At 40.8% G+C, this 21388-nt stretch overlaps 1 protein-coding gene across 2 annotated transcripts in view; it reads right to left on the reverse strand.

Moving 5' to 3' along the window:
• Window positions 1–3942: 3942 nt before the first annotated feature.
• ATG5 (autophagy related 5) overlaps window positions 3943–21388 on the reverse strand; it is a 195267-nt gene continuing 177821 nt past the window's right edge. For both annotated transcript variants that reach the window (XM_040428821.1, XM_040428822.1), the window contains exon 8: window positions 3943–5798. In XM_040428821.1, the coding sequence (XP_040284755.1) occupies window positions 5662–5798 (137 nt within the window). In that variant the 3' untranslated portion in view covers window positions 3943–5661. The remainder of the gene's footprint in view (window positions 5799–21388) is intronic.

The raw sequence follows: 21388 nt of genomic DNA on the forward strand, positions 1-21388 counted from the left end.
CAAAGAGGTCTATAGTTGGGGTCCCAAACTTTAAGACAATCTGGGAAAAGACTTCTCCGTTCAGACTCCACTCTGCCTGGCTGAGTTCCACTCGGCGTAAAAAGTCGGCCACCGTGTTCTCTTTTCCCTTCAGATGTACTGCAGATAGGAGCAGGTTCCTGTCTTCTGCTATTTTGAAAATTTCCTGGCAGAGGAAGATTAGGGATGGTATCTTTGTTCCGCCCTGATGATTTATATAGGCCACTGTCGTTGAATTGTCAGAGTAAAAGACCAGTTTTTTGTTTAAGACATCTGGAACTGCCACCCTTAGAACTCTTTCTACTGCTTTGAGCTCCTTGTAATTTGATGTGCAGGCTCGGGTTCTTAAATCCCATATTCCCTGCCAATATTTCCCATCTGAATGAGCCCCCCAACCCCAAGGACTGGCATCTGTTGTTATCCGTATGGGTTCTATGAAGGACCAGGGCATCCCTGCCGAAAGATTCTTCTCGGATGTCCACCATAGGAGGGAATACCTTGCTCTGGAGGAGAGATGAAATTTTTCCTCTAGCGTTTGTGGAAGACCATTCCATTTCTTTAAGATATCCCACTGTAACGATCTTGTGTGAATCTGAGCAAACGGTACGGCGGGAATCGTAGCCGTCAGGTGCCCCAATATTGCCATCGCCTTTCTGATGGAACATCGGAAGGAGCGGAAAAGGATCCAAACATGTTCTTTTGTTGAAACTATCTTCTTCTGAGGAAGGAATGTTTTCTGAGCCGTGGAATCTAGCTGCATCCCTAAAAATATGCAATTTTGAGAGGGGGTTAGGCAAGACTTTTCCCGATTGACCTTCCATCCCAGATCTTTCAATAGAGAACACACTAGGACAAGTTCCGTCTGTAACTGTACTTTCGTCTGGGCTATGAACAAAAAATCGTCCAGATAGGGTACTAACACTATCCTGGACAATCGGAGGAATGCCACCATCTCCGCCACAACTTTTGTAAAAATTCTCGGGGCTTGTGAGACCCCAAACGGGAGGGCCCTGTATTGCAGGTGCAGAAGCTGGCCCTTCACTTGGACTGCCGTTCTCAAATACTTTTGGGAGGAGGGATGAATAGGGATGTGATAATAAGCATCCTCTAAGTCTATACTTGCCATCCAGCAATCTTTGTATAGCAGGTCTATAGTTGTTTTTATCGTCTCCATCCGGAATCTTTTGTATTTCAGGAACTTGTTTAGTCGTTTTAGTTTTAAAATCATTCGAAAAGACCCATTGGGTTTCTTTACTAGAAAGAGTGGGGAGTAATACCCCCTGCCCTCCTCTTCTTTTGGAACTTGGTAAACGACTCCTTTGTCCAATAACAACTGAACCTCTGCCTCTAGAACTGTGGACTTTAAGGGATCTTTCGGAGTTGGAGTGCGGGTGAAGAAATTTTGGGGATAGGAGAGAAATTCCAATCTGAATCCCTCTGCTATCCCTCCCAAAACCCATTTGTTTTGGGTGACCTTTGACCAAGCCGGGAGAAAGGAAGAGAGTCTTCCCCCAACCTGGAGACTGGCGTCATTGCTGCTTATCTTTTTTATTATCTTGGTATTTAAAAAGGAAGCCGCTAGATTTCCTCTGAAACCGATCCCTCTCTTTCCTATCGTAGGGCATGCCCCTCTGCCTTCTAAAACTCTGCTGGGGCCTACGAAAAAAGGGGGGCTTCTGAGGGACAGGAAATCCCCTTTTTTTGTCAGAGGCCTTCTCCAGGATGTCATCTAAAGATGACCCAAATAACCTGTCGCCCTCACACGGAAGGGCACAGAGTCTGGCCTTAGATCCCTGGTCACCCTTCCAGGATCTAAGCCAAATAGCTCTTCTAGCCGCCAGAGGCTCTGGCGGAAAAGCGCATCACATCAGTGGAAGCATCCGTTAAAAAATCAGCTGCTTTTGAGAAGGTGGGGAGAGAAGCTAGGAGCTCTTCTCTAGGCCTTTTTTCTTTAAGGTGTGTCTCTAGGATGCAGACAGAGTCGTTTTACAATCTGCACACTCTTTGTGTTTTGACTTGGAAGACGATTTTTTAGGAGGCTTTGGGATCTAAGATAGAAACACCTTATTAGTAAAAAAGGAACGTTCTCACCATGTGAATTTTCCTTCCCCGTCCTTAGGACCAGTACCGGACTTGCAGGCCTCAAGGGGTCCAGGGGTTCAGCGCGTCCATCTGTAGGCTCCGACATGCTTGCCAGATGGATCCTACTTCAGCACAAACACTCTGTGCCTCCGCTGGCTGCCTGCACCTGCTGCCGCATTTATAGTTTTAAAAGATGCGCCTCGGCCCTCACTTCCGGGTCCTGCGCGTCGGGAGAGAAGCCCCGCCCCCCCCTGACGTCATCGGCCGGCCCTCTGAAGGACGGCCCCGCGCATGCGCATAAGCGCTTAGACGCGCGGGAGCCATCTTTAAACTGGGCATGCCGGCATGGGGAGCCGCCTGAACACGGCCACAGCGGCTCCCTGCAGGACCGGTAGCGAGTGCGGGCGCAGGCAGACTTGTGGGAAGCGGCTTCCGGCACGGCCACAGAACTACCGCTCCCAGGGATAGGTCTTCCCACGGCAACGCCACAGACCCCCCCACCAGCGCTGGCTTCTTCTTCTTGAGGTATGTCATGCAGTACTCTGCTGCTTCTCAGGAACTCCCATCCGGAGGACAGGAAACCTGAACTGGTGTTGGGTGGAGGTGTGTCCTTTTTATCTTCTCAGGTTTCCTGTCCTGATGGGAGGTATTGAGTCGCACTGGGTGCCGTCATGGGTGAGGGGAAAACTGTATGCAAACGCATGTCATTTGCAGACTGATCAGTCTGACAAATACATTGCAATACCGGATCTGTTTTTCCGGTGTTATCCGGTATTTATTACTTTTCACATTTTTAAAGGTCTGTGCATAAGAAGACCTGGAAACCGGATCTGTTTCACCGGAACACTTGATACCAGATCCGGCATTAATACATTTCAATGTAAGTGTTTCGGAATGCATTAGGATAAAACTGATCAGTTTTTTTATGATATTGAGCCCCTAGGACGGAAATCAATACCGGAAAAGTTTAACGCAAGTGTGAAAGCACCCTTACAATATAAATTCAGGAGTACAATCCATTTTACAGTCTTGGTTCAAAGCATGCCATAAATAACAGGCTTTAGAAAGTAAAAGATTTTAGAACTATGATCTATGTCATTCACCAATTTTTTTATCCTGCTAGCATCATTCCATACGCTGGACTCGTTTACAGGTGCCCATAAATATATTGTAGTCTGAAAAAGAGGCATTATCATAATGAATGCAACACAAAATGTAATATCTAGACAACTGTTTCATTACAGACACTTAGAAAGGTTTCCTTTTCTAAAGAATGCAAACCATTATAAAAACAGTGGTATGTGATATAAAGAGCCTTTTATAATAAACCTGCAGCAAAGAGAAGTTTGGTTATGTAGCTTGTGGTGAAGTAAAGTAAAGAAAAGGTATGAACATGTAGACCAAGATATGCAAAAATGCAATAACAAAAAGAAAGTTATATGAAACGTATGGGACAAAAAACAAAGCCCTATAGTTGACGTGGGATCGCCAAAGTTATGAAGAGACGCCGGCCTCTACATAAGTTCAGCGCATCCAGCAAAGATTCTAAATGTAAGACAGCTTTCTAGCGGTCTTACATTTAGACCATTTTCTACACCTAAGGCTACATGCACACGACCGTGGTGTGTTTTGTGGTCCGCAAATCGCGGATCCACAAAACACGGATGGCGTCTGTGCGCGTTCCGCAATTTTCGGAACGGCGCGGACAGCCTTTAATATAACTGCCTATTCTTGTCCGCAAATCGCGGAAAAGAATAGGACAGGTTATATATTTTTTTTGCGGGGCCACGGAACGGAGAAACGGATGCGGACAGCACACGGAGTGCTGTCCGCATCTTTTGCGGCCCCATTGAAGTGAATTGGTCCGCATCCAAGCCACCAAAACTGCAGCTCAGATGCGGACCCAAACAACGGCCGTGTGCATGAGGCCTTAAACAGGTGTAGAAAATGATAAATGAGACTGCCTGTCCACTTCCCCACCACGCCCACTTTAGACCTGGCGTGAGCAGGGAAGAAGTCACAGATTCTGCCACACCATGACGTGCACCAGAAATGACCCCCAAAATGTGCAGGTGCAACTGCAGCTAGCATCACATTCTTTAATATAAGGGCAAACAATGTCAGTTCATTGTTCCCATGGGCAACTGTGTCACAGTTTATAAGTTAGATTTTTTTTATATGATAAAAGATGGAAGAAAAATGGTGGATTGTAGGTGGCTCATGTTTTTAAAGGGTTTGTCTGGGATTAGAAAACATGATCAGAATTTTCCCCTAGAAACAGAGCCAATCTAGTCCATGAGCTCTATCTGGTATTGCAACTCATCCCAGCTAAAGTGAGAGGGATAGACCTGCAACACCGGAAAAAGCACATGTGCAAGCAGATCATTTTTTTTCAATCCTGGACATCCCATTTAATGTATATCTGCTTTTTAGCAGAAAATGACAGCACAAATGACTGCATATTCCATCTTAGGGATTATATATACAGTAAATGAAAAATCAATGATCATGGATATGTAGAAATTCATATTACACAAGGTTGACTAATTCTCATATTTTAATTGTAGGGCAATCAATTTTCATGACCAGACTTCATGAGTGTGCATTAGGTGTTCAACTAAGCCATCAGGTCCATAATCTCCTGAAGGGCAATGTTTATTGGCCTCTTGCCTCCAAATAGGATAGAGAACCAGCAGCAACCACCAGTAAACACTTGCACAAGGCATTCTGATCTACATGGTTTCAAGATTAGTCTGAAGCTGCATCAAAAAATAACCAATACTTCTTTCTACACTTCAAAAAAAAAAAAATTATTCACCTCTATGGCAGCATACCATAAATATACAGATTTGCAAAGAAATACTATAGCATTTAATAAATGATAACTGAAGATTTCGTTTTACTGTTCTTTTACATGTTTCACTTTACTGATTATAGATTGTTACCATAAACTGCGGTCATAAAAAAAAGTAGTCCATTATGTTTTCACAGGCTTAAATGCATATTACTGTTGGCTCGGATAAGTCTTGCATTCTAGGTTATTTTACAGATGATGACGTTTTCTCTCACTCATGCTCTATTAGACCTCGGATTGTATTGTAAACAAGTACTCCACCAGCACTGAACAGCTTTATTGGAACTGAATATTTAGTAAAGCTGGAACACACATTTAGTGCCGTTTTCAGTACTGACTTCTGTATTACCATACCAGGCCAAAGATATTTTTTTTCCCTTTAATGCTAAACCTTAACCACACACAGGAGGTCAGTGGGGATAATATTTGAGCACATTTGTTACCACAAACTAGAAGACAGGAGAGGCACATTCCCACATTGGGCATGTCTTTTTTTGGCTACAACTCAACAGAATGCCTTCAGCAGATTCTCCATTGGAGACAAAGCTCAAGTGGTGGCAGAGCAATAGCCTGCAAGGAGTTGCAAGGACAAGCTGTCTTCTTGTTCTCTGAAAAGTGGCCCCTGGCAACCCAAGGCCAGTGAAGTGATCTTGGAACATCCTGTCCATGTCAGAGGGTCTTTTTTGCTTCTGTATATCACGTGCCCTTCAGTCAGTGGGTTGGGGAATGACAGCTATGTGGAGGAAGTTGTCTGGATAGCTGAAATGTTCACTAAGCCATTGCAATGGGGTCTCCAACAAAGGTTCAATGCCGTGGATCATCACCTGATATTTCTTCTCTCCATCTAGAAACAAGGACAAGGAAATAAAGTCATAAATTGAGATATATATAATGGCTTTATGAAAACAAGACTAGATCACATCACTATACAAAATGGACTTTCATAGGGTGTCATGGACACTAACTCTGGAATCAATAAAATATAGGTTACAACTTGGATATGGAAGGGAGCTGCTTTTAGAGGAGTGCAGATAACTCAATATATCAAACTACTAAAACGTAAAGATGTTTTGGTCCTCCTGGACCCTTCTCAAAGCGGACTACCACACAGGGCATAGGGAAGGCACATACATAACAATAGCAAAAAGCAAATACTGTACAATTTGTCTTGAGGCCCATTATGTTGGACCTGTAAGAACTATGATTATTGTGATTCAAACAGAACAAATGGTAAATATGTATCCACCAATTAAATATGAATTTATTCAAATTTTATTCTCTTTTCCCACCCAACTCAAAACATGGTAATGTGGATTTTTTTTATTGCTTACAATAATTAAACCAAATATATCATCTGCATACAAAACTGGACAGTTACAGCTTTAATACTTAATAATAGACTGTTTGATTATGTGACGTGAACCACAAAATTCCAATTGCAAAGAAGCTAAAATACAAATGTATAACATATTAATACCAGTGCCATACTTTCCCTACCTAAAACTTTGAAATTCTTGTTGCAAAAAATGTGCGGTACCTGCCAAATCACACAAAAACATACAATCTTACAGCTTTTGCACCACTGGATCTGTAGTACAGAATCCAAAACTACACACAGGATCTCTGCCCAAAGTGAAGAGTACACACCTTATCAAACAACCAGCATATACTATACATGTGCAGCAACCTATGTCCGAATAATTCCCTGGCAATCCGTGGTGATCTGAGCATAGAGTGAAATGTTCCGGATTGATGTTCTGTAGAGTGTGCTGTCAGGATCGTAATAAGACACAATGTGTCCCATCACAATGGATGGACATCAAATCCACTGCTGTTTGTTTGATTAGGTGTGTATTGTTTACTACAGCTGAGATGATATGTGTAGTGTTGGTTTCTCTTCATTTTGTAATACAAATCCAATAGAGGACTGATAATTATCACTGTAGGCAGCCTGGAAATCAAGCTACTATAGGTTCACAGACAATGATTGCTGTGTAATATTCTTATGGTTTGGCTAATTTTAGGAGCAATCAATAATGAAAAAAAAAGTGTTTGTGAGTCATTGATGACAAAGCTCTCATACATTACAAATTCGTTTTCAATTATTCATCTGACGGTCTACACAAATCCAACTCCAGGGGAGAAGAGACAATCTAAGCTGTTTGGTTAAAAGGCTTGAAAACTGAAGCTGAGTCAGTCTGTCTGCCCAAACTGCATGGAATGCTTCTTCGAAGGAGACATCTCAAACACAGTATACACTAACTTCATAAATCACATTCATTATTAGGAAAAGTTACTTTTCCTGTAGCTCTGTGCAATTAAACATTCATACTAAAAACCTTAATGGACATATCCTAGCAGTCAGCTCCCCAAAAATGTATAATGCACATTCCACCGAGCAGACAGATTGGGAACCAGAATTACTGTAGGAATCCGTCTCAGTGACTTAAAAGGCATTATCTTTATAAATCTGTTGTGGTTTTTAACCAACATCGTTGGAGAAGAGCCACTTTATTTTTACCTCTCTGCTGGGACTAAAGCAAATTACTCAGAGGAAACCTTTTGTTTTACAATAGTCCTAACCCAGAGAAGAAGATCTCGGCACTGAAAACAAACCAGTGCTGTAACTGTTTGCTGGATGTCTTCTTGTTAGGCAATATGCACAGGTCTGCAAATTGCGGATCCGCAAAAACATGGATGGCGTCCGCGTGCGTTCCGCAATTTGTGGAACGGCACGGACAGCCTTTAATACAACTGCCTATTCTTGTCCACAAAGCGCGGACAGGAATAGGACATGTTATATTTTTTTTGCGGTCCACGGAACGGAGCAACGGATGCAGACCGCACACGGAGTGCTGTCCGCATCTTTTGCGGCCCCATTGAAGTGAATCAGTCCGCATCCGAGCCACAAAAATTGCGGTTCGGATGCGGACCAAAACTTCGGCCGTGTGCATGTAGCCTTAAACAGAGATTCACAGTAGTAGCTTCTAAAACACAACTATATGCATATAGCACACACACTGCCCTATGCTAACAAATTTATTCTATGTAGTAAAAATCTACACATTTATACATTAGTGAATGTAAAGGCACACACACCCATAGACCAGGGGTGCACAACCCGCGGGCTGCATGCGGCCCCCAGAGCCAAGGTTTGCGGTCCCGTCCTCCTGGACAGAAACACAGCTGATCGTGAGATCAGCTGTGTTTCTGCCCGCAGCACCGCACGATGGATCATTACAGACCCTGCCCCTGCACTGTAGGGGACAGCATGAGACCCGAGGAGAAGGCAGAAGCAGTGCATCAGCTCTTTTGCCTTCTTCTCAGATAGATGAGGGCTATGCAGGGTGGACCCAGCTTGGGGGCAGAGGAGCGAAGAGCTGCAGGGTCAGGAGACCCTGATCAGCTCTACCTGTGTACAAAGCCCCCACAGCAGGCTGGTTTCCCCTGTAACTGGGGCTCCTTTGGATGCCCCAGTTACAGTGGAAATAGTGCAAAAAAAAAAAAAAAGTCTGTGTCCCCAAAGGTCTTTCAGTGACCTCTTGGGGACAAATTATGTGGAAAAAAAATATAAAAAATAAGTTAAAACATTTTTTGAAAAAAAATATAATCACAAATAAAATAAAAAAATAAATAAAATATGATGAGCCTAAAAAATAGAAAATTATAAAAAAAAAATACAAATAAAAGAAAAAAATAAATGAAAATACAAATAAAATTAATAAATAAAAAGGAAAGAGTGAAAAATTTACAAAAAGGTGTCAGTGTCCCCCAAAGTCTTTTTATGACCTCTTGGGGGATATTATTTGTAGCAGAAATATATAAAAAAATGTATTTTTCGCCCTAAAAGACGCACCGGCCCATAAGATGCACCTAGGTTTTAGAGGAGGACAATAAGGAAAAAAAATATTTTGAACCAAAAGGTGTCCTTTTGGTGGGTTTTGAACTAATAGTGGTCTGTGGATGACACTATTATGGGGGATCTGTGGATGGACTGTTATGGGGATCTGTGGATGGCACTGTTATGGGGACCTGTGGATGGCACTGTTATGGAAAGGATCTGTGGATGGCACTGTTATGGGGGATCTATGGATGACACATATATAGCATCTTAGGCTATATACGTGTCATCCACAGATTCCCCCCCTCCCAATAACAGTGTCATCCACAGATCCCCCCCCCCCCCATAACAGTGTCCCTGTGTAAAATAGTTAATGAACCCCAATACAGGGGGTGCGGGCCGGCATCTGGTGTTGTAATGGCAGCGGGGGCCGGTGCAGTCACTGTATTCTATTACACAGGGCCCCGCTCACTGTAGTATTAATAGGTAAAGTGTAGGCATGGCCGCTATTTTAAACTATAGCAATCCTCTGCAGCATAGAGAAATCCATGTAGTACGGTACTCACTTGAAACTCCTGTAGGCAGGCCAGGCGGGCGGCAGCAGCGTAACGTCATTCACTACGTCACGCGCCTGCTCCTCCCACTTTATGAATGAAGCATCGCAGTCGGCGATGTATCAGTGTAAATTACAGTATTCTCCCCATAAGACACACTGCCGCCCACTTTTGGGGGGGGGGGGGGGGGGGGGGGAGTGCATCATATAGGGCGAAAAATACGGTAAGTTAAAAAAGCTAAAAAATAATAAAATAGATACTAGAAAAAAGAAAAATGGTCGTCACTCACAATTTACATGGGTCACGCAGAATAATCGTATCAAATTAAAATTTATTCACATTAATCACAGACCTAATAAAATTTTATTATTGGCCAATACTACAAAAATTACAATAAAATGAACTGAACTACTTAAAACATGTGGTCTGATATCCAAGGTGGTCACAATGGATCAATTGGTCGAAATATTTGTGCCGATTGTTGTCTCAACTTAATGTACCCGGGTACAAAATAGCTGAATAATTTCTAAATTCTTACAATAGTTTGCAATCAAGCCTTAATAGAGCAATAATTCGAATGGAAAAATAAATTCGATGTGTAGGTACACGATGGCTGAATGGTTCCCCAGTTCTTACATGTGCTCGCAATCAAACCATATTACAGCGATAGTTCAAATGGAGAGTAAATTCGATGTGACCGTTTGATTAGCGGATATTTCGGATGGAGAGTATAATTCGATATATGGGTGCAAGATCTTACATATATTCGTGATCGGACTCTAATAGAGCGATACTTTCGGATGGAGAGTAAGTTCAAAATAATCGCTTAAATGAAGCCAGCACTGGTATCTCACTCTATATTCAATTCGAATATTGTTGCGGATCGATATTATGTGGTGAGAGTTGTTATAGTACTCACGATTTTGATTCAGTTGCAATTATATCATTGGAGAAAGGTTTTTGGCAACTTCTACAAGTTTGTTAAGTTTTATCAAATTTTTACAGTTAAGCAACTTTATTTAAGTATATGCTTTATAAGACTAGTCCCTGGAAGTATGGAGTATCATTCCCCCAAAAAACGCATCAATGCTCCAAAAAAAACGCATATGCGTTTTTGTCCTTTTTTCCCATTAATAGTCTCTCTTAACCACCAATTGACAGAAAATTATGAATTATATGATGAATATGATGAATATGATATAAAGAATGAAAACTTTATTCATATGTGGACATTTTATGAGTTTAATCAGGATTGAAGACAATTCCATGTCAAGTTTTTGAGATTGCTGAAATTTGAGGTGGAGATTTATAAAACTACCACTGAGGAAGGAGCAAGACCCCAATTATACTCCGAAACGCGTTTGGTCAATTTTAAATATTTTCCAGTGCCTTTCCAAGAAGAAGTTACAAGAATACTACCGGTAGTAAATATCTTCGATAAAGAACCGACTCAACGTTGGGATCAAGCCCCTAAGAATCGCTAAGTGCAGTCAGCTGTATAGAACGGAGAGACTGAGGTACACTTGCGATAACATAGCTACAAAGTAGCCAGATTTGGATACAACTCCGCGATAAAGACGCCACAGGTTCGTGGGAAAGGAGCGTGATACACGCCAACAACATGTGGCGGGTCGAATTCAGTGCCAAACAGACTGAGAGTCATGACTGCAAAATCGTGAGTACTATAACAACTCTCACCACATAATATCGATCCGCAACAATATTCGAATTGAATATAGAGTGAGATACCAGTGCTGGCTTCATTTAAGTGATTATTTTGAACTTACTCTCCATCCGAAAGTATCGCTCTATTAGACTCAGATCACGAATATATGTAAGATCTTGCACCCATATATCGAATTATACTCTCCATCCGAAATATCTGCTAATCAAACGGTCACATCGAATTTACTCTCCATTTGAACTATCGGTGTAATATGGTTTGATTGCGAGCACATGTAAGAACTGGGGAACCATTTAGCCATCGTGTACCTACACATCTAATTTATTTTTCCATTCGAATTATTGCTCTATTAAGGCTTGATTGCGAACTATTGTAAGAATTTAGAAATTATTCAGCTATTTTGTACCCGGGTACATTAAGTTGAGACAACAACTGGCACAAATATTTCGACCAATTGATCCATTGCGACCACCTTGGATATCAGACCACATGTTTTAAGTAGTTCAGTTCATTTTATTGTAATTTTTGTAGTATTGTCCAATACTTAAATTTTATTATGTCTGTCATTAATGTGAATAACTTGAAGTATGGAGTATCTTGGAAGTATGGAGTATCATTCCCCAAAAAAACGCATCAATGCTCCAAAAAAACACATGAAAAACGCATGTGTGAATAAATTTTAATTTGATATGATTATTCTGCGTGACCCATGTAAATTGTGAGTGTCGACCATTTTATTTTTCTAGTATCTATTTGGTAAACGGGGGTTTACAACTGATCGTGCACCCGGTCAGAATTCCCCACATAGAGTAGAGCCACCCTTATCCGAATTTAACCAAATAATAAAATACATAAAAGAAAAAACACCCACACCAACCAAAACCATTGCTATTATCGCCCCATTCACGTGAAACTATACATATTATGTAACAGAACGACCGACACAAAATAGGTAACTAATTATAATAATTTATTTTGGTGTCAGTTTGCATATTTAAAGAATAAGGAGCTATAGTTTGATAAAAAAAAAAAATATATACTTTTTAAAAATGTTTTGTACAGTTTTCCCAAAAATAAAACAAAAAAATAAATTATAAAGGCCTTATGTTTCAAGTGAAAAAATTGTTGCAAAAATTATTTTGGTAGTCCCAACACATAAAAAGGGACAACCGAAAAAAAAAAAGGTCTTTTCAGGCCTGGTTATTAAAGTGTTAACCAATAAGCGCTTTTCCCACTAGTAATGGAAAATGCTTACTGGTTATTACATGGCGCCTGTAACTGGGGGGCAGGAGGAGGTAAAAACCAGTGAGCGCGATCCTCTGCAGTGAAGGCAAGCGCTCATTTATGAATAGGAGGCAGGAAGTTAATGTTGCCACTTTTCCTGTAAAAATAATTTGTAACAAGTTCCTGCAGCATGGCCCCTGCAACAGAAGAGTAATACTTACCTGCTTCATGCTGCCCTGGCCCCCTCAGCCACCATCTTCCGGTTCCTGCACTTTTACACCTGTCAGTGCATGGCCATGGTCACATACACCGCTCCAGTCAATGACTGACTTCGGCAGTGACACGTTGCTTGTGGCCACATCACCGCTGAAGCCAGTGATTGGCTGGAGAGGTGCATGGGACCATAGCCATGCACTGCCAAGTAAAAACAGGGCAGGGAGCAGGTAAGTATATCTGTTCGGTTTCAGGGGCCATGCTGCAAGAACTTGTTAAAAATTAATTTTTACAGGGCAATCCCTTTAAGCCAGGGGCGGGCCCGCCTGGGTCCTCGTCACGGCTGGCCAGGGAAAGTTTTTGGGGATGTATTTTGTGCTCCTGGGGGCAGTATTTTGTGATGGACTGTCGTATTTGGCTCTGTTGGGGTGGTATAATGTGCCACAATATGGTATTGCTGTCCCTGACTTCCATCAATTTGTACCCGACTACAAAACGGGGCCACTTTTAGTATTTTTCCGGGGCCACTTCAAGTTCCCAGTTCGCCCGTGCTTTAAGTCCTTATGACACTGCGAGATATTCAGGTCAATTACTGGTAACAAGTCTTCATAGGGATGCTCATTCATGATAACTGGCCTCTATAATCGTGCTGCACATCTCTCTGTGTAATTGGGGATGTGCTACTGATAATCAATGTAACTAAATGAAGGAAAAATGACTGTGATAGCGATTAGAGATGAGCGAATCAAATCCCACGAAATGGAATTCGATCCGAATTTCAGGATAAATTCGATTTGCCTCAAAGCCGAATTTCCTTGTGCTTCATGTCGGCAAATTAATTTAACCTATAATAATATAAAAAACTAAAAAATTCAAACTTACCTCCTCCATTTGCTTGTGATGACGTAATCTCGCGCCGCAAGAGATTTCGCTCCAGATCTTCAAGCAAGATAACGGTGGCCAGGCGGTCGTGAGCAAATGGAGGCGGTAAGTTTGATAAAAAAAATATGTATTGTTAATTTTACACCGTTTTTACACTCATGTATGAATGCGGCTTCTGAGGGGTACAATGACGGGGGCGGCGCTATAGCAGCTCCCTGTCATTGCATCCACTACTTACAAAAAAATGCGCTCCTTGACAAAATAATTAATCAGGAAACGAATTGTTTTGTAAAAATTTGGCGAATCAGCCGAATCGAACTTTTCAATTATTCGCTCATCTCTAAAGTGATCATTCCTCCCCAGTCACTTTACATTGGCCTGTGTAATAGGCTGATGCAAATGAGCGCCAAACTAATATTTTTTTTATTTGCGGCCCCCTGAAATAGAGTGATGTGACAATGCGGCCCTCAGACCAAAAAAGGTTGTGCACCCATGCTTTAGACAGATGTCCGACATCCATGTACACATGCACCCTCAACTCTACTTGGTCTGGCCCGGGTAGGCATGTGTTCTCCAATGGGGAGAGGGGAATTAGCAGTGCCATACACTTCTGACATGCAACATGCCATTTCTTCTTTCTGTCGACATCTGCCATTGGGTGGAGTCAGGACCTCTCCCTCCAAATACAAACTGCCGACCTTAAAATAAGGTATGGGTCGGAAAAGGCGCTGGAAAAACAAGTTCAAACATGTCTGTTGTCATAAACTAAGCGTACTAGAGATATGGATTTTAGTCACTTAGGCACCACATCCTTATGAATTATTAAACGTCCAAGGATGTTTTTTCATATGTTAAGGGTTCTTACTTATTGGTGGCAACACCTCTCACACCTCTCTCTTCTGTTTATTGACCTCTTCTGCCTCAACCAATGGAGAGGTTTCCACAGATAACACAGGACCCTTAACAGATAAAAGAACGTCAAGCAGCCACTACGAAACAAGAGTAAATCAAAGATCATTTTCTGCAGTGAACTTGCTTTATTATAGCAATCATTGGGATGATTAAACCTGATTTTCCAGCACTTATTTAAAGAAATTAAGAGTTTACTGAGGTCAAATCTGCTGTCAGATTCCCTTTAAACATTTCAATGAAAAGTTAGTTAGCTTATTTTAGCATGGGAGTCCTTTACACTGCCTGATGGAGCACACAATTGTCGGGAAGAAAGTATTCCTTCCCGACAATCGCCTGCTTGTCAGTGGAGGAGAAAGCTGCATTTACATACACCGATCCCCTCCACAGTATGAGCAAGGGTGATTTCTAATGCCATCACTCGCCCTTATACTATTGTTTCTGAGGAGCAGAGTGCTGTTTAGACAGCACGATCTGCTGCCCAAAAATTATCATTTAGGTGACTCAGCCATTGATTGTATTACCCGATGAACGACTTCATTGGGCGATTGGTAGCACCTTTAAATTGGCTGATTATTGGGACGAGCGCCCGTACCAACTTTCTTCCCAGAAATCTGCCCGACAATTGGGCCATGTAAAAGGGCCTTAAAGGGAACCTGTCACCGAGATTTTGGGTATAGAGCTGTGGACATGGGTTGCTAGATGGCCTCTAGCACATCCGCAATATTTAGTCCCATAGCTCTGTGTGCTATTGTGTAAAAAAACCGATTTGATAGATATGCAAATTAACATAAAAAAGTCATAACTTACTTGTGTGACCAGAGAAGAGTCATATTTTCAAGCTCTGACTCATCTCAGGTTAATTTGCATATGTATCAAATCAGTTTTTTTACACAATAAAAGCACACAGAGCTATGGGGACTGGGTATTGTGGATGTGCTAGCGGCCATCTAGCAACCCATATCCTCAGCTCTATACCCCAAATCCCGGTGACAGGTTCCCTTTAAGCTAAGGACATGAAGTACAAGTTTGTTGCCTCTACCTGCTCGCATTCAGTGAGAGCAAAAGTATGTTGAAAAATCCTAAAGGTATTGAAACACAAAGTATGTGGGAAAGATGTCGAACTATTACATTTCAAGTAATCAAGCTATATTCACTTAAAACTGGAGAGCCCCTTTGAGTACAGTAAAGTTGGATAAAAATATATGTCTGAAACATGCTATGTCTAAAAATTTAAATGACAGATGTCTCTTGTAACCTGCATGTATTCTTTGGCCAAATGTAATTATTTGGAGGGGGAAGGCAAATGGTGGCAGCATACCTCGTCACACAGGAAACAATACAATTGGGCAGAAAAAAAAAATAGTTGTCCAATCCAATTCTTCCACAGACAGCAGATGTTGTTTCCAACCCATAAGAAAAGGATTCTAAAGACAAACAATGCTAAAAAACGAATAGATTTACCATACTGAGCTGTTGGTCACCATCATCCTTCACAAGTTCTAATTCTTTTAGCGGATTATGTGTTGCCCTACCACCAATCATTGGCCCCTTTGGCCATGTGTCAATAATAATACCACAGTCACGTCCAGTAATGCAGAGTTGATTGACACATCATTATGCAACAATTACAAAAATAATGGAGACTCCAGTGATCAGCAGCATGGGAGTATGAGAACACAAGAGGGTATTACTTCTTTAGGTTTTTTTTTTATATACTTTTTTTAGGAGTTGGAAAAAACCCTTTAACAGATAAAACAAAATATCTTGCAAAGTCATGTATTTTTATTTACATAACTGGGTGAAATGAACAAGCAGGCAAATATTAAGTACACATTATAATTCTGAGTCATTAATATCATATGGCATAACATGGGAGGGTGGAAATTAAATTTGAGGAAGACACATGGCTTGGTTCTGGTAAGTGAACAGAACGGATGAGGCTGTATTGAGGGGGTGTACGGAAAAAAATAAGAATAAAAGCCACGGTAAATTTGGAATGAAACAAAAGTTTGATACCGATGTCTGGCTCAACGTTATGAATGCATGAGGTCTGAGCCAAACATTTCTTCAGAAAAAACTGGACGTTACTGGTTAATAAAACAACTATGGCTAATTTTGCATGATGAAAAGGGTAGGTTGTAGAGAGAAAGTACAAAAAACAATCTGCATGTACATCATCACATGACAAAAATATAAAAAAAGATCAGTTCTAAGGGCTGACAGTAATGGTTGGAGGGCTACACTTTGTGAATGTGCATACATCAAACCATGATTTTAAAAGACTAAATGATCTCAAGCATCAATACCTTCAGAAAAACGAGACAACAGACTAACACAAACCAGTGGTCCACATTGATTAGTGCGCCACTTTTTGTGGTGTTGTCTGGGCCAAGTGTTTGGGAGAACCTTTTTAGACTTTTATCATTTAGATGCACCGAACAACCGAACCAGTCCAAGCCATTTTCTTTTTTTTTTGTTTTGTTTTTTAGCACGTGCATCTTTGACAGCCATAACATTTTTCTACTCTGTTACATAAATACTTTTTGCTCCTTTATTCGGTGATACATGGGGTTTTATTTTTATGTAATTTCTATTTTAGCTTCTTTTTTTTTTATACTCAGAAAAAAAAAAAAAAGATTTTTTCACGTTTTTGATATTCAGGACTGAAGAAGATTTTTGTACAAATATAATAATGAAGATAAATGATACTGTTCTATCAGGTCACAGAAATTAGATTCCCCAGAGTTTATATAAATAAAGGAAACTCTGCTATGAGAAGACAAGTATATATCAATTTAATTCTTTCAGGACAGGTCAGACAAGACAATACCAGTTCCTGAGGTCAAAAGGAAGATACCAGGGTCCTTCCTATTCCGCAACTGATGGTTTCACTAATGTAATCTGCTGTGCTGGATCATTTAATCACTGCCTTGTTTGTGCACACACTGTATAAAAGACAAATGTTGGGATTACATAGTGTCAAGGCTCATGCATTAACCAGACTTTCTCACTGTTTGGGACTGAAGGTTGATGACACTCACAAAGCATACGAGTTTTATAAGAGACTGAACCTTTTAAGCACGTTAATGCACCAAAAATACACACGTACAAACTTATGACAAATATCACACACACAGATATTTTCTCACCTATACAAACATATGGAAATTTCTGGTTACTCTGTTGCTAACGTTAATAGGTGCTCGATGGTAGGAACATCCACAGAAGTTTAGAGAAAGACCTCATCACTCTAATTACAAGAGCAGATGAATTCTTTTTATTGATTAGGCCAGCATAAAATCAAATAGGTAATCTAGAGTAAGAATATTACAAAGTACACCACTATGCTTGGCATACTGTGTAATAAGTTTATGGGGATGAAATGTCCACAGTTTTGGGATGGCATACTGTAGAGTAGGGTATAATTTTTAGGTTTAGTGTACACAGAACACTAATTTTGCAAAGACTATATAACACTATTTTGCACAAAAGGTGAAATTGCATCAAGTTATGGTTGTATTTGAGCAGAGTATATAATATTATTCAAAATGTATTCAAAATGTAAATACAAGATTCTCTTCTCATCTACAATATTGGGATATATGGAGGAATGTTGAGCATATTCAGTTAACCCCTTAGGCCTATTGCACACGACCATATGGCTTTTTCAGTGTTTTGCGGTCCGTTTTTCACGGATCCGTTGTTCCGTTTTTTATTTCCGTTGTGCTTCCGTTTCTGTTCCGTTTTTCCGTATGGCATATACAGTATACAGTAATTACATAGATAAAATTGGGCTGGGCATAACATTTTCAATAGATGGTTCAGCAAAAAACGGAATGGAAACGGAAAACATACGGATGCATTTCCGTATGTGTTCCTTTTTTTTGCAGACCCATTGACTTGAATGGAGCCACGGAACGTGATTTGCGGGCAATAATAGGACATGTTCTATGTTAGAACGGAACGGAAAAACGGAAATACGGAATGCATACGGAGTAACATTCCGTTTTTTTTGCGGAACCATTGAAATGAATGGTTCCGTAACCGGACCGTATACGGAATGCAAAAAACGGCAAGTAAACGGGAAAAAAAAACGGCCGTGTGCAGGGGGCCTTAATGACCGGGTCATTTTGCAACTTTGTGACCAGGCTGCTATTTGCAAATCTGACGTGTCACTTTATGTGGTAATAACTTTGGAATGCTTTTCATCCAAGCCATTCTGAGACTTGCGACACATTGTACTTCATGTTAGTGGTAAATCTGATGCAATATAAACCACCTTTATTTATAAAAACATCCTAAATTTACCGAAAATTTAGAAAAAATTGTAATTTTCAAAATTTGAATTTCTCTGCTTTTAAGGCCTCTTTCACACTACAGTATGTCGATTTCAGTGTTTCGCGTTCCGTTTTTTTTTGTTTCCGTTGTGTTTCCGTTTCGGTTCCGTTTTTCCGTATGGCATATACAGTATACAGTAATTACATAGAGAAAATTGGGCTGGGCATAAAATTTTCAATAGATGGTTCTGCAAAAAACGGAACGGATACGGAAGACATACGGATGCATTTCCGTATGCTTTCCGTTTTTTTGGCGGACCCATTGACTTTAATGCAGCCACGGAACGTGATTTGCGGCCAAATATAGGACATGTTCTATGCTTCAACGAAACGGAAAAACGGAAACGGAATGCATACGGAGTACATTACGTTTTTTTGCAGAACCATTGAAATGAATGGTTCCGTATACGGGCCGTATACGGAACGCAAAAAACGGCCCCCAAAACGGGAAAAAAAAAACGGTAGTGTGAAAGAGGCCTAAGGCTGATAGTGATACCTCACAAAATAGTTATTACTTTACATTCCTCTTATGCCTACTTTATGTTGGCATCATTTTGAAAATGTAATTTAAATTTTTTAGGACATTAGAAGGCTTAGAATTTTAGAAGCAATTCTTAAAATGTATAAGAAAATTTCAAAAACTCACTTTTTTAAGGACTAGTTCAGTTAGGGTCTATTCACATATTCGTATGTGTTTTGCGAATCCGCATTTTGCGGACCGCACATCTCCTACACTCTCATAGAAAATACCTTTTCTTGTCCGCAATTGCGGACAAGAATAGGACATGTTCTATTTTTTGGCGGAACGGAAGTGCAGATCCGCAAATGCGGATGCGGACAGCACATTCCGGCCCCATTGAAAATGAATGGGTCGGCACCTGTTCCGCAAAATTGTGGAACGGATGCGGACCCATTTTGCGGACGTGTGAATGGACCCTTATGAAGTCAAATTATTCAAAAGTGATTTTACAAACTTTGTTAACCCTTAAGGTGTTCCACAAGATTTAAAGGAAAATGGAGATAAAAATGTTAAATTTCACTTTTTTGGCAGATGTTCCATTACCCTGATTCTGCAGTTTACAGAAACACTCCATATATGGTCGTAAACTTCTGTATGGGCACATGCAAGGGGCTCAAAAGAAAAGGAGTGCTGTATGGTTTTTAGAGGGCAGATGTTGCTGGACTAGATTTTAGAAACTATGTCACAATTGAAGCCCCTATGATGCACCCTACAGTAGAAACTACCAAAAAGTGACCCCATTATGTAAACCATGGAATAAGGTGACAGTTATATTGGTAATATGTTGGGATACATATTTTTTTTATTGCTCGATTTTACTCTTTTTGTGAGGCTAGGTAACAAAAAAAATGGCTGTTCTGGCACAGTTTTTATTTTCTGCTTTTGAAGATGTTCAGATTAGATCATGCACTATTTTTATAGGGCAGGTTGTTAGGGACATGTTGATACTGAATATGTCCATTTTTTGTTTCAGTTTACATCATAAAGGATTTTGGAAAATAAATCATGTTTTTGTGTCTCCATTTTCTAAAAGCCATATTTTTTTTTTGGGGGGGGGGGGGGGGGGGGGGGGGCGATTGTGTCATGTAGGGGCTCATTTTTTGTGAGTTGAGGTGACTGTTGGATTGGTACTATTTTGGTCTATACTAGACTTTTTGATCACTTGGTATTACACTTTTTGTGATGTATGGTGACAAAAAAATAGCTTTTTTGGCACAGTTCTTATTTAATTGTTTTATGGCATTTACCTTCGGGGGTAGATCATGTGATATTTTTATATAGCAGGTTGTTATGGACACAGCGATGCAGAATATGTCTATATTTTTTAATTTATTTTGGTTTTACACAATAAAAGCATCATGTTTCTGTGCCTCCATTTTCTGAAAGCCATATGTTTGTTTTTTTGGCGCAATTGTCTTATGTAGGGAAACATTTTTTGTGGGATAAGGTGACAGTTTGGTACTATTTTAAGGTACATACGACTTTTTTGATCACTTTTTATACCATTTTCTGGAAAGCGAGGTGGGCTAAATTGCAATTCCATCATAGCTTTTCTTTTTTATGGCGTTCACCGTGTAGGAAAAGTAACATGATCCTTTTATAGATCAGGTCGCTACTGACAAACTACCAAAACGGATGCAATACCAAACGTGTAGTGTGTTTTATTTTTTTTCATTTTCAACCAATTATAAATGTGCGGCTATGGGGAAAAGTTAGATAACTTTTTTTTTTTTTTTTTTTGTATCCAGACCCACTTGGTTCTTGAAGATCCAGTGGGTCTGATGGCTGTACAATACACTGTGTAGTGTATTGCAGTGCATAGTCACTTACACCAAGCCTGATCAGGCGTCCTGTTGCCATGGTAACCACCGCAGCTGCCTAAAGGGGGGAGGGAGCTTCCAACCCTTGGGACGCTGCCTCCGCAGCACAGTGGCCTGTTGGAGAAGGAGCTCCCTCCCTGTTAACCCCTTCCATACAGCGGTCCCTAGAAACCGCGGTATGGAAGGGGTTAAACAGCCGACAACGGTGGCTGTCAGCCCTTAAAGCAGAGTGTCAGCTGTATGTTACAACTGTCACTCTGCTGCCACTCGGCCATCCTGAAAAATGATGGGGGGTGGGGCCAGGGAGGGGCGCTCAGTCATCCTGAATTTGGGGGATACTGGGGGGCTACTTGACAGGTTGAGAAGATCAGAGCTGCGATGTAGAGTTTGACCCTGCTGCCAAGTAGGCTCATGCTGCGATTGGTAAGTCAAATCTGACTGACGCAT

Source organism: Bufo bufo, chromosome 4 (genome assembly GCF_905171765.1).
Source record: "Bufo bufo chromosome 4, aBufBuf1.1, whole genome shotgun sequence".
Classification (NCBI taxonomy): Eukaryota; Metazoa; Chordata; class Amphibia; order Anura; family Bufonidae; genus Bufo; species Bufo bufo.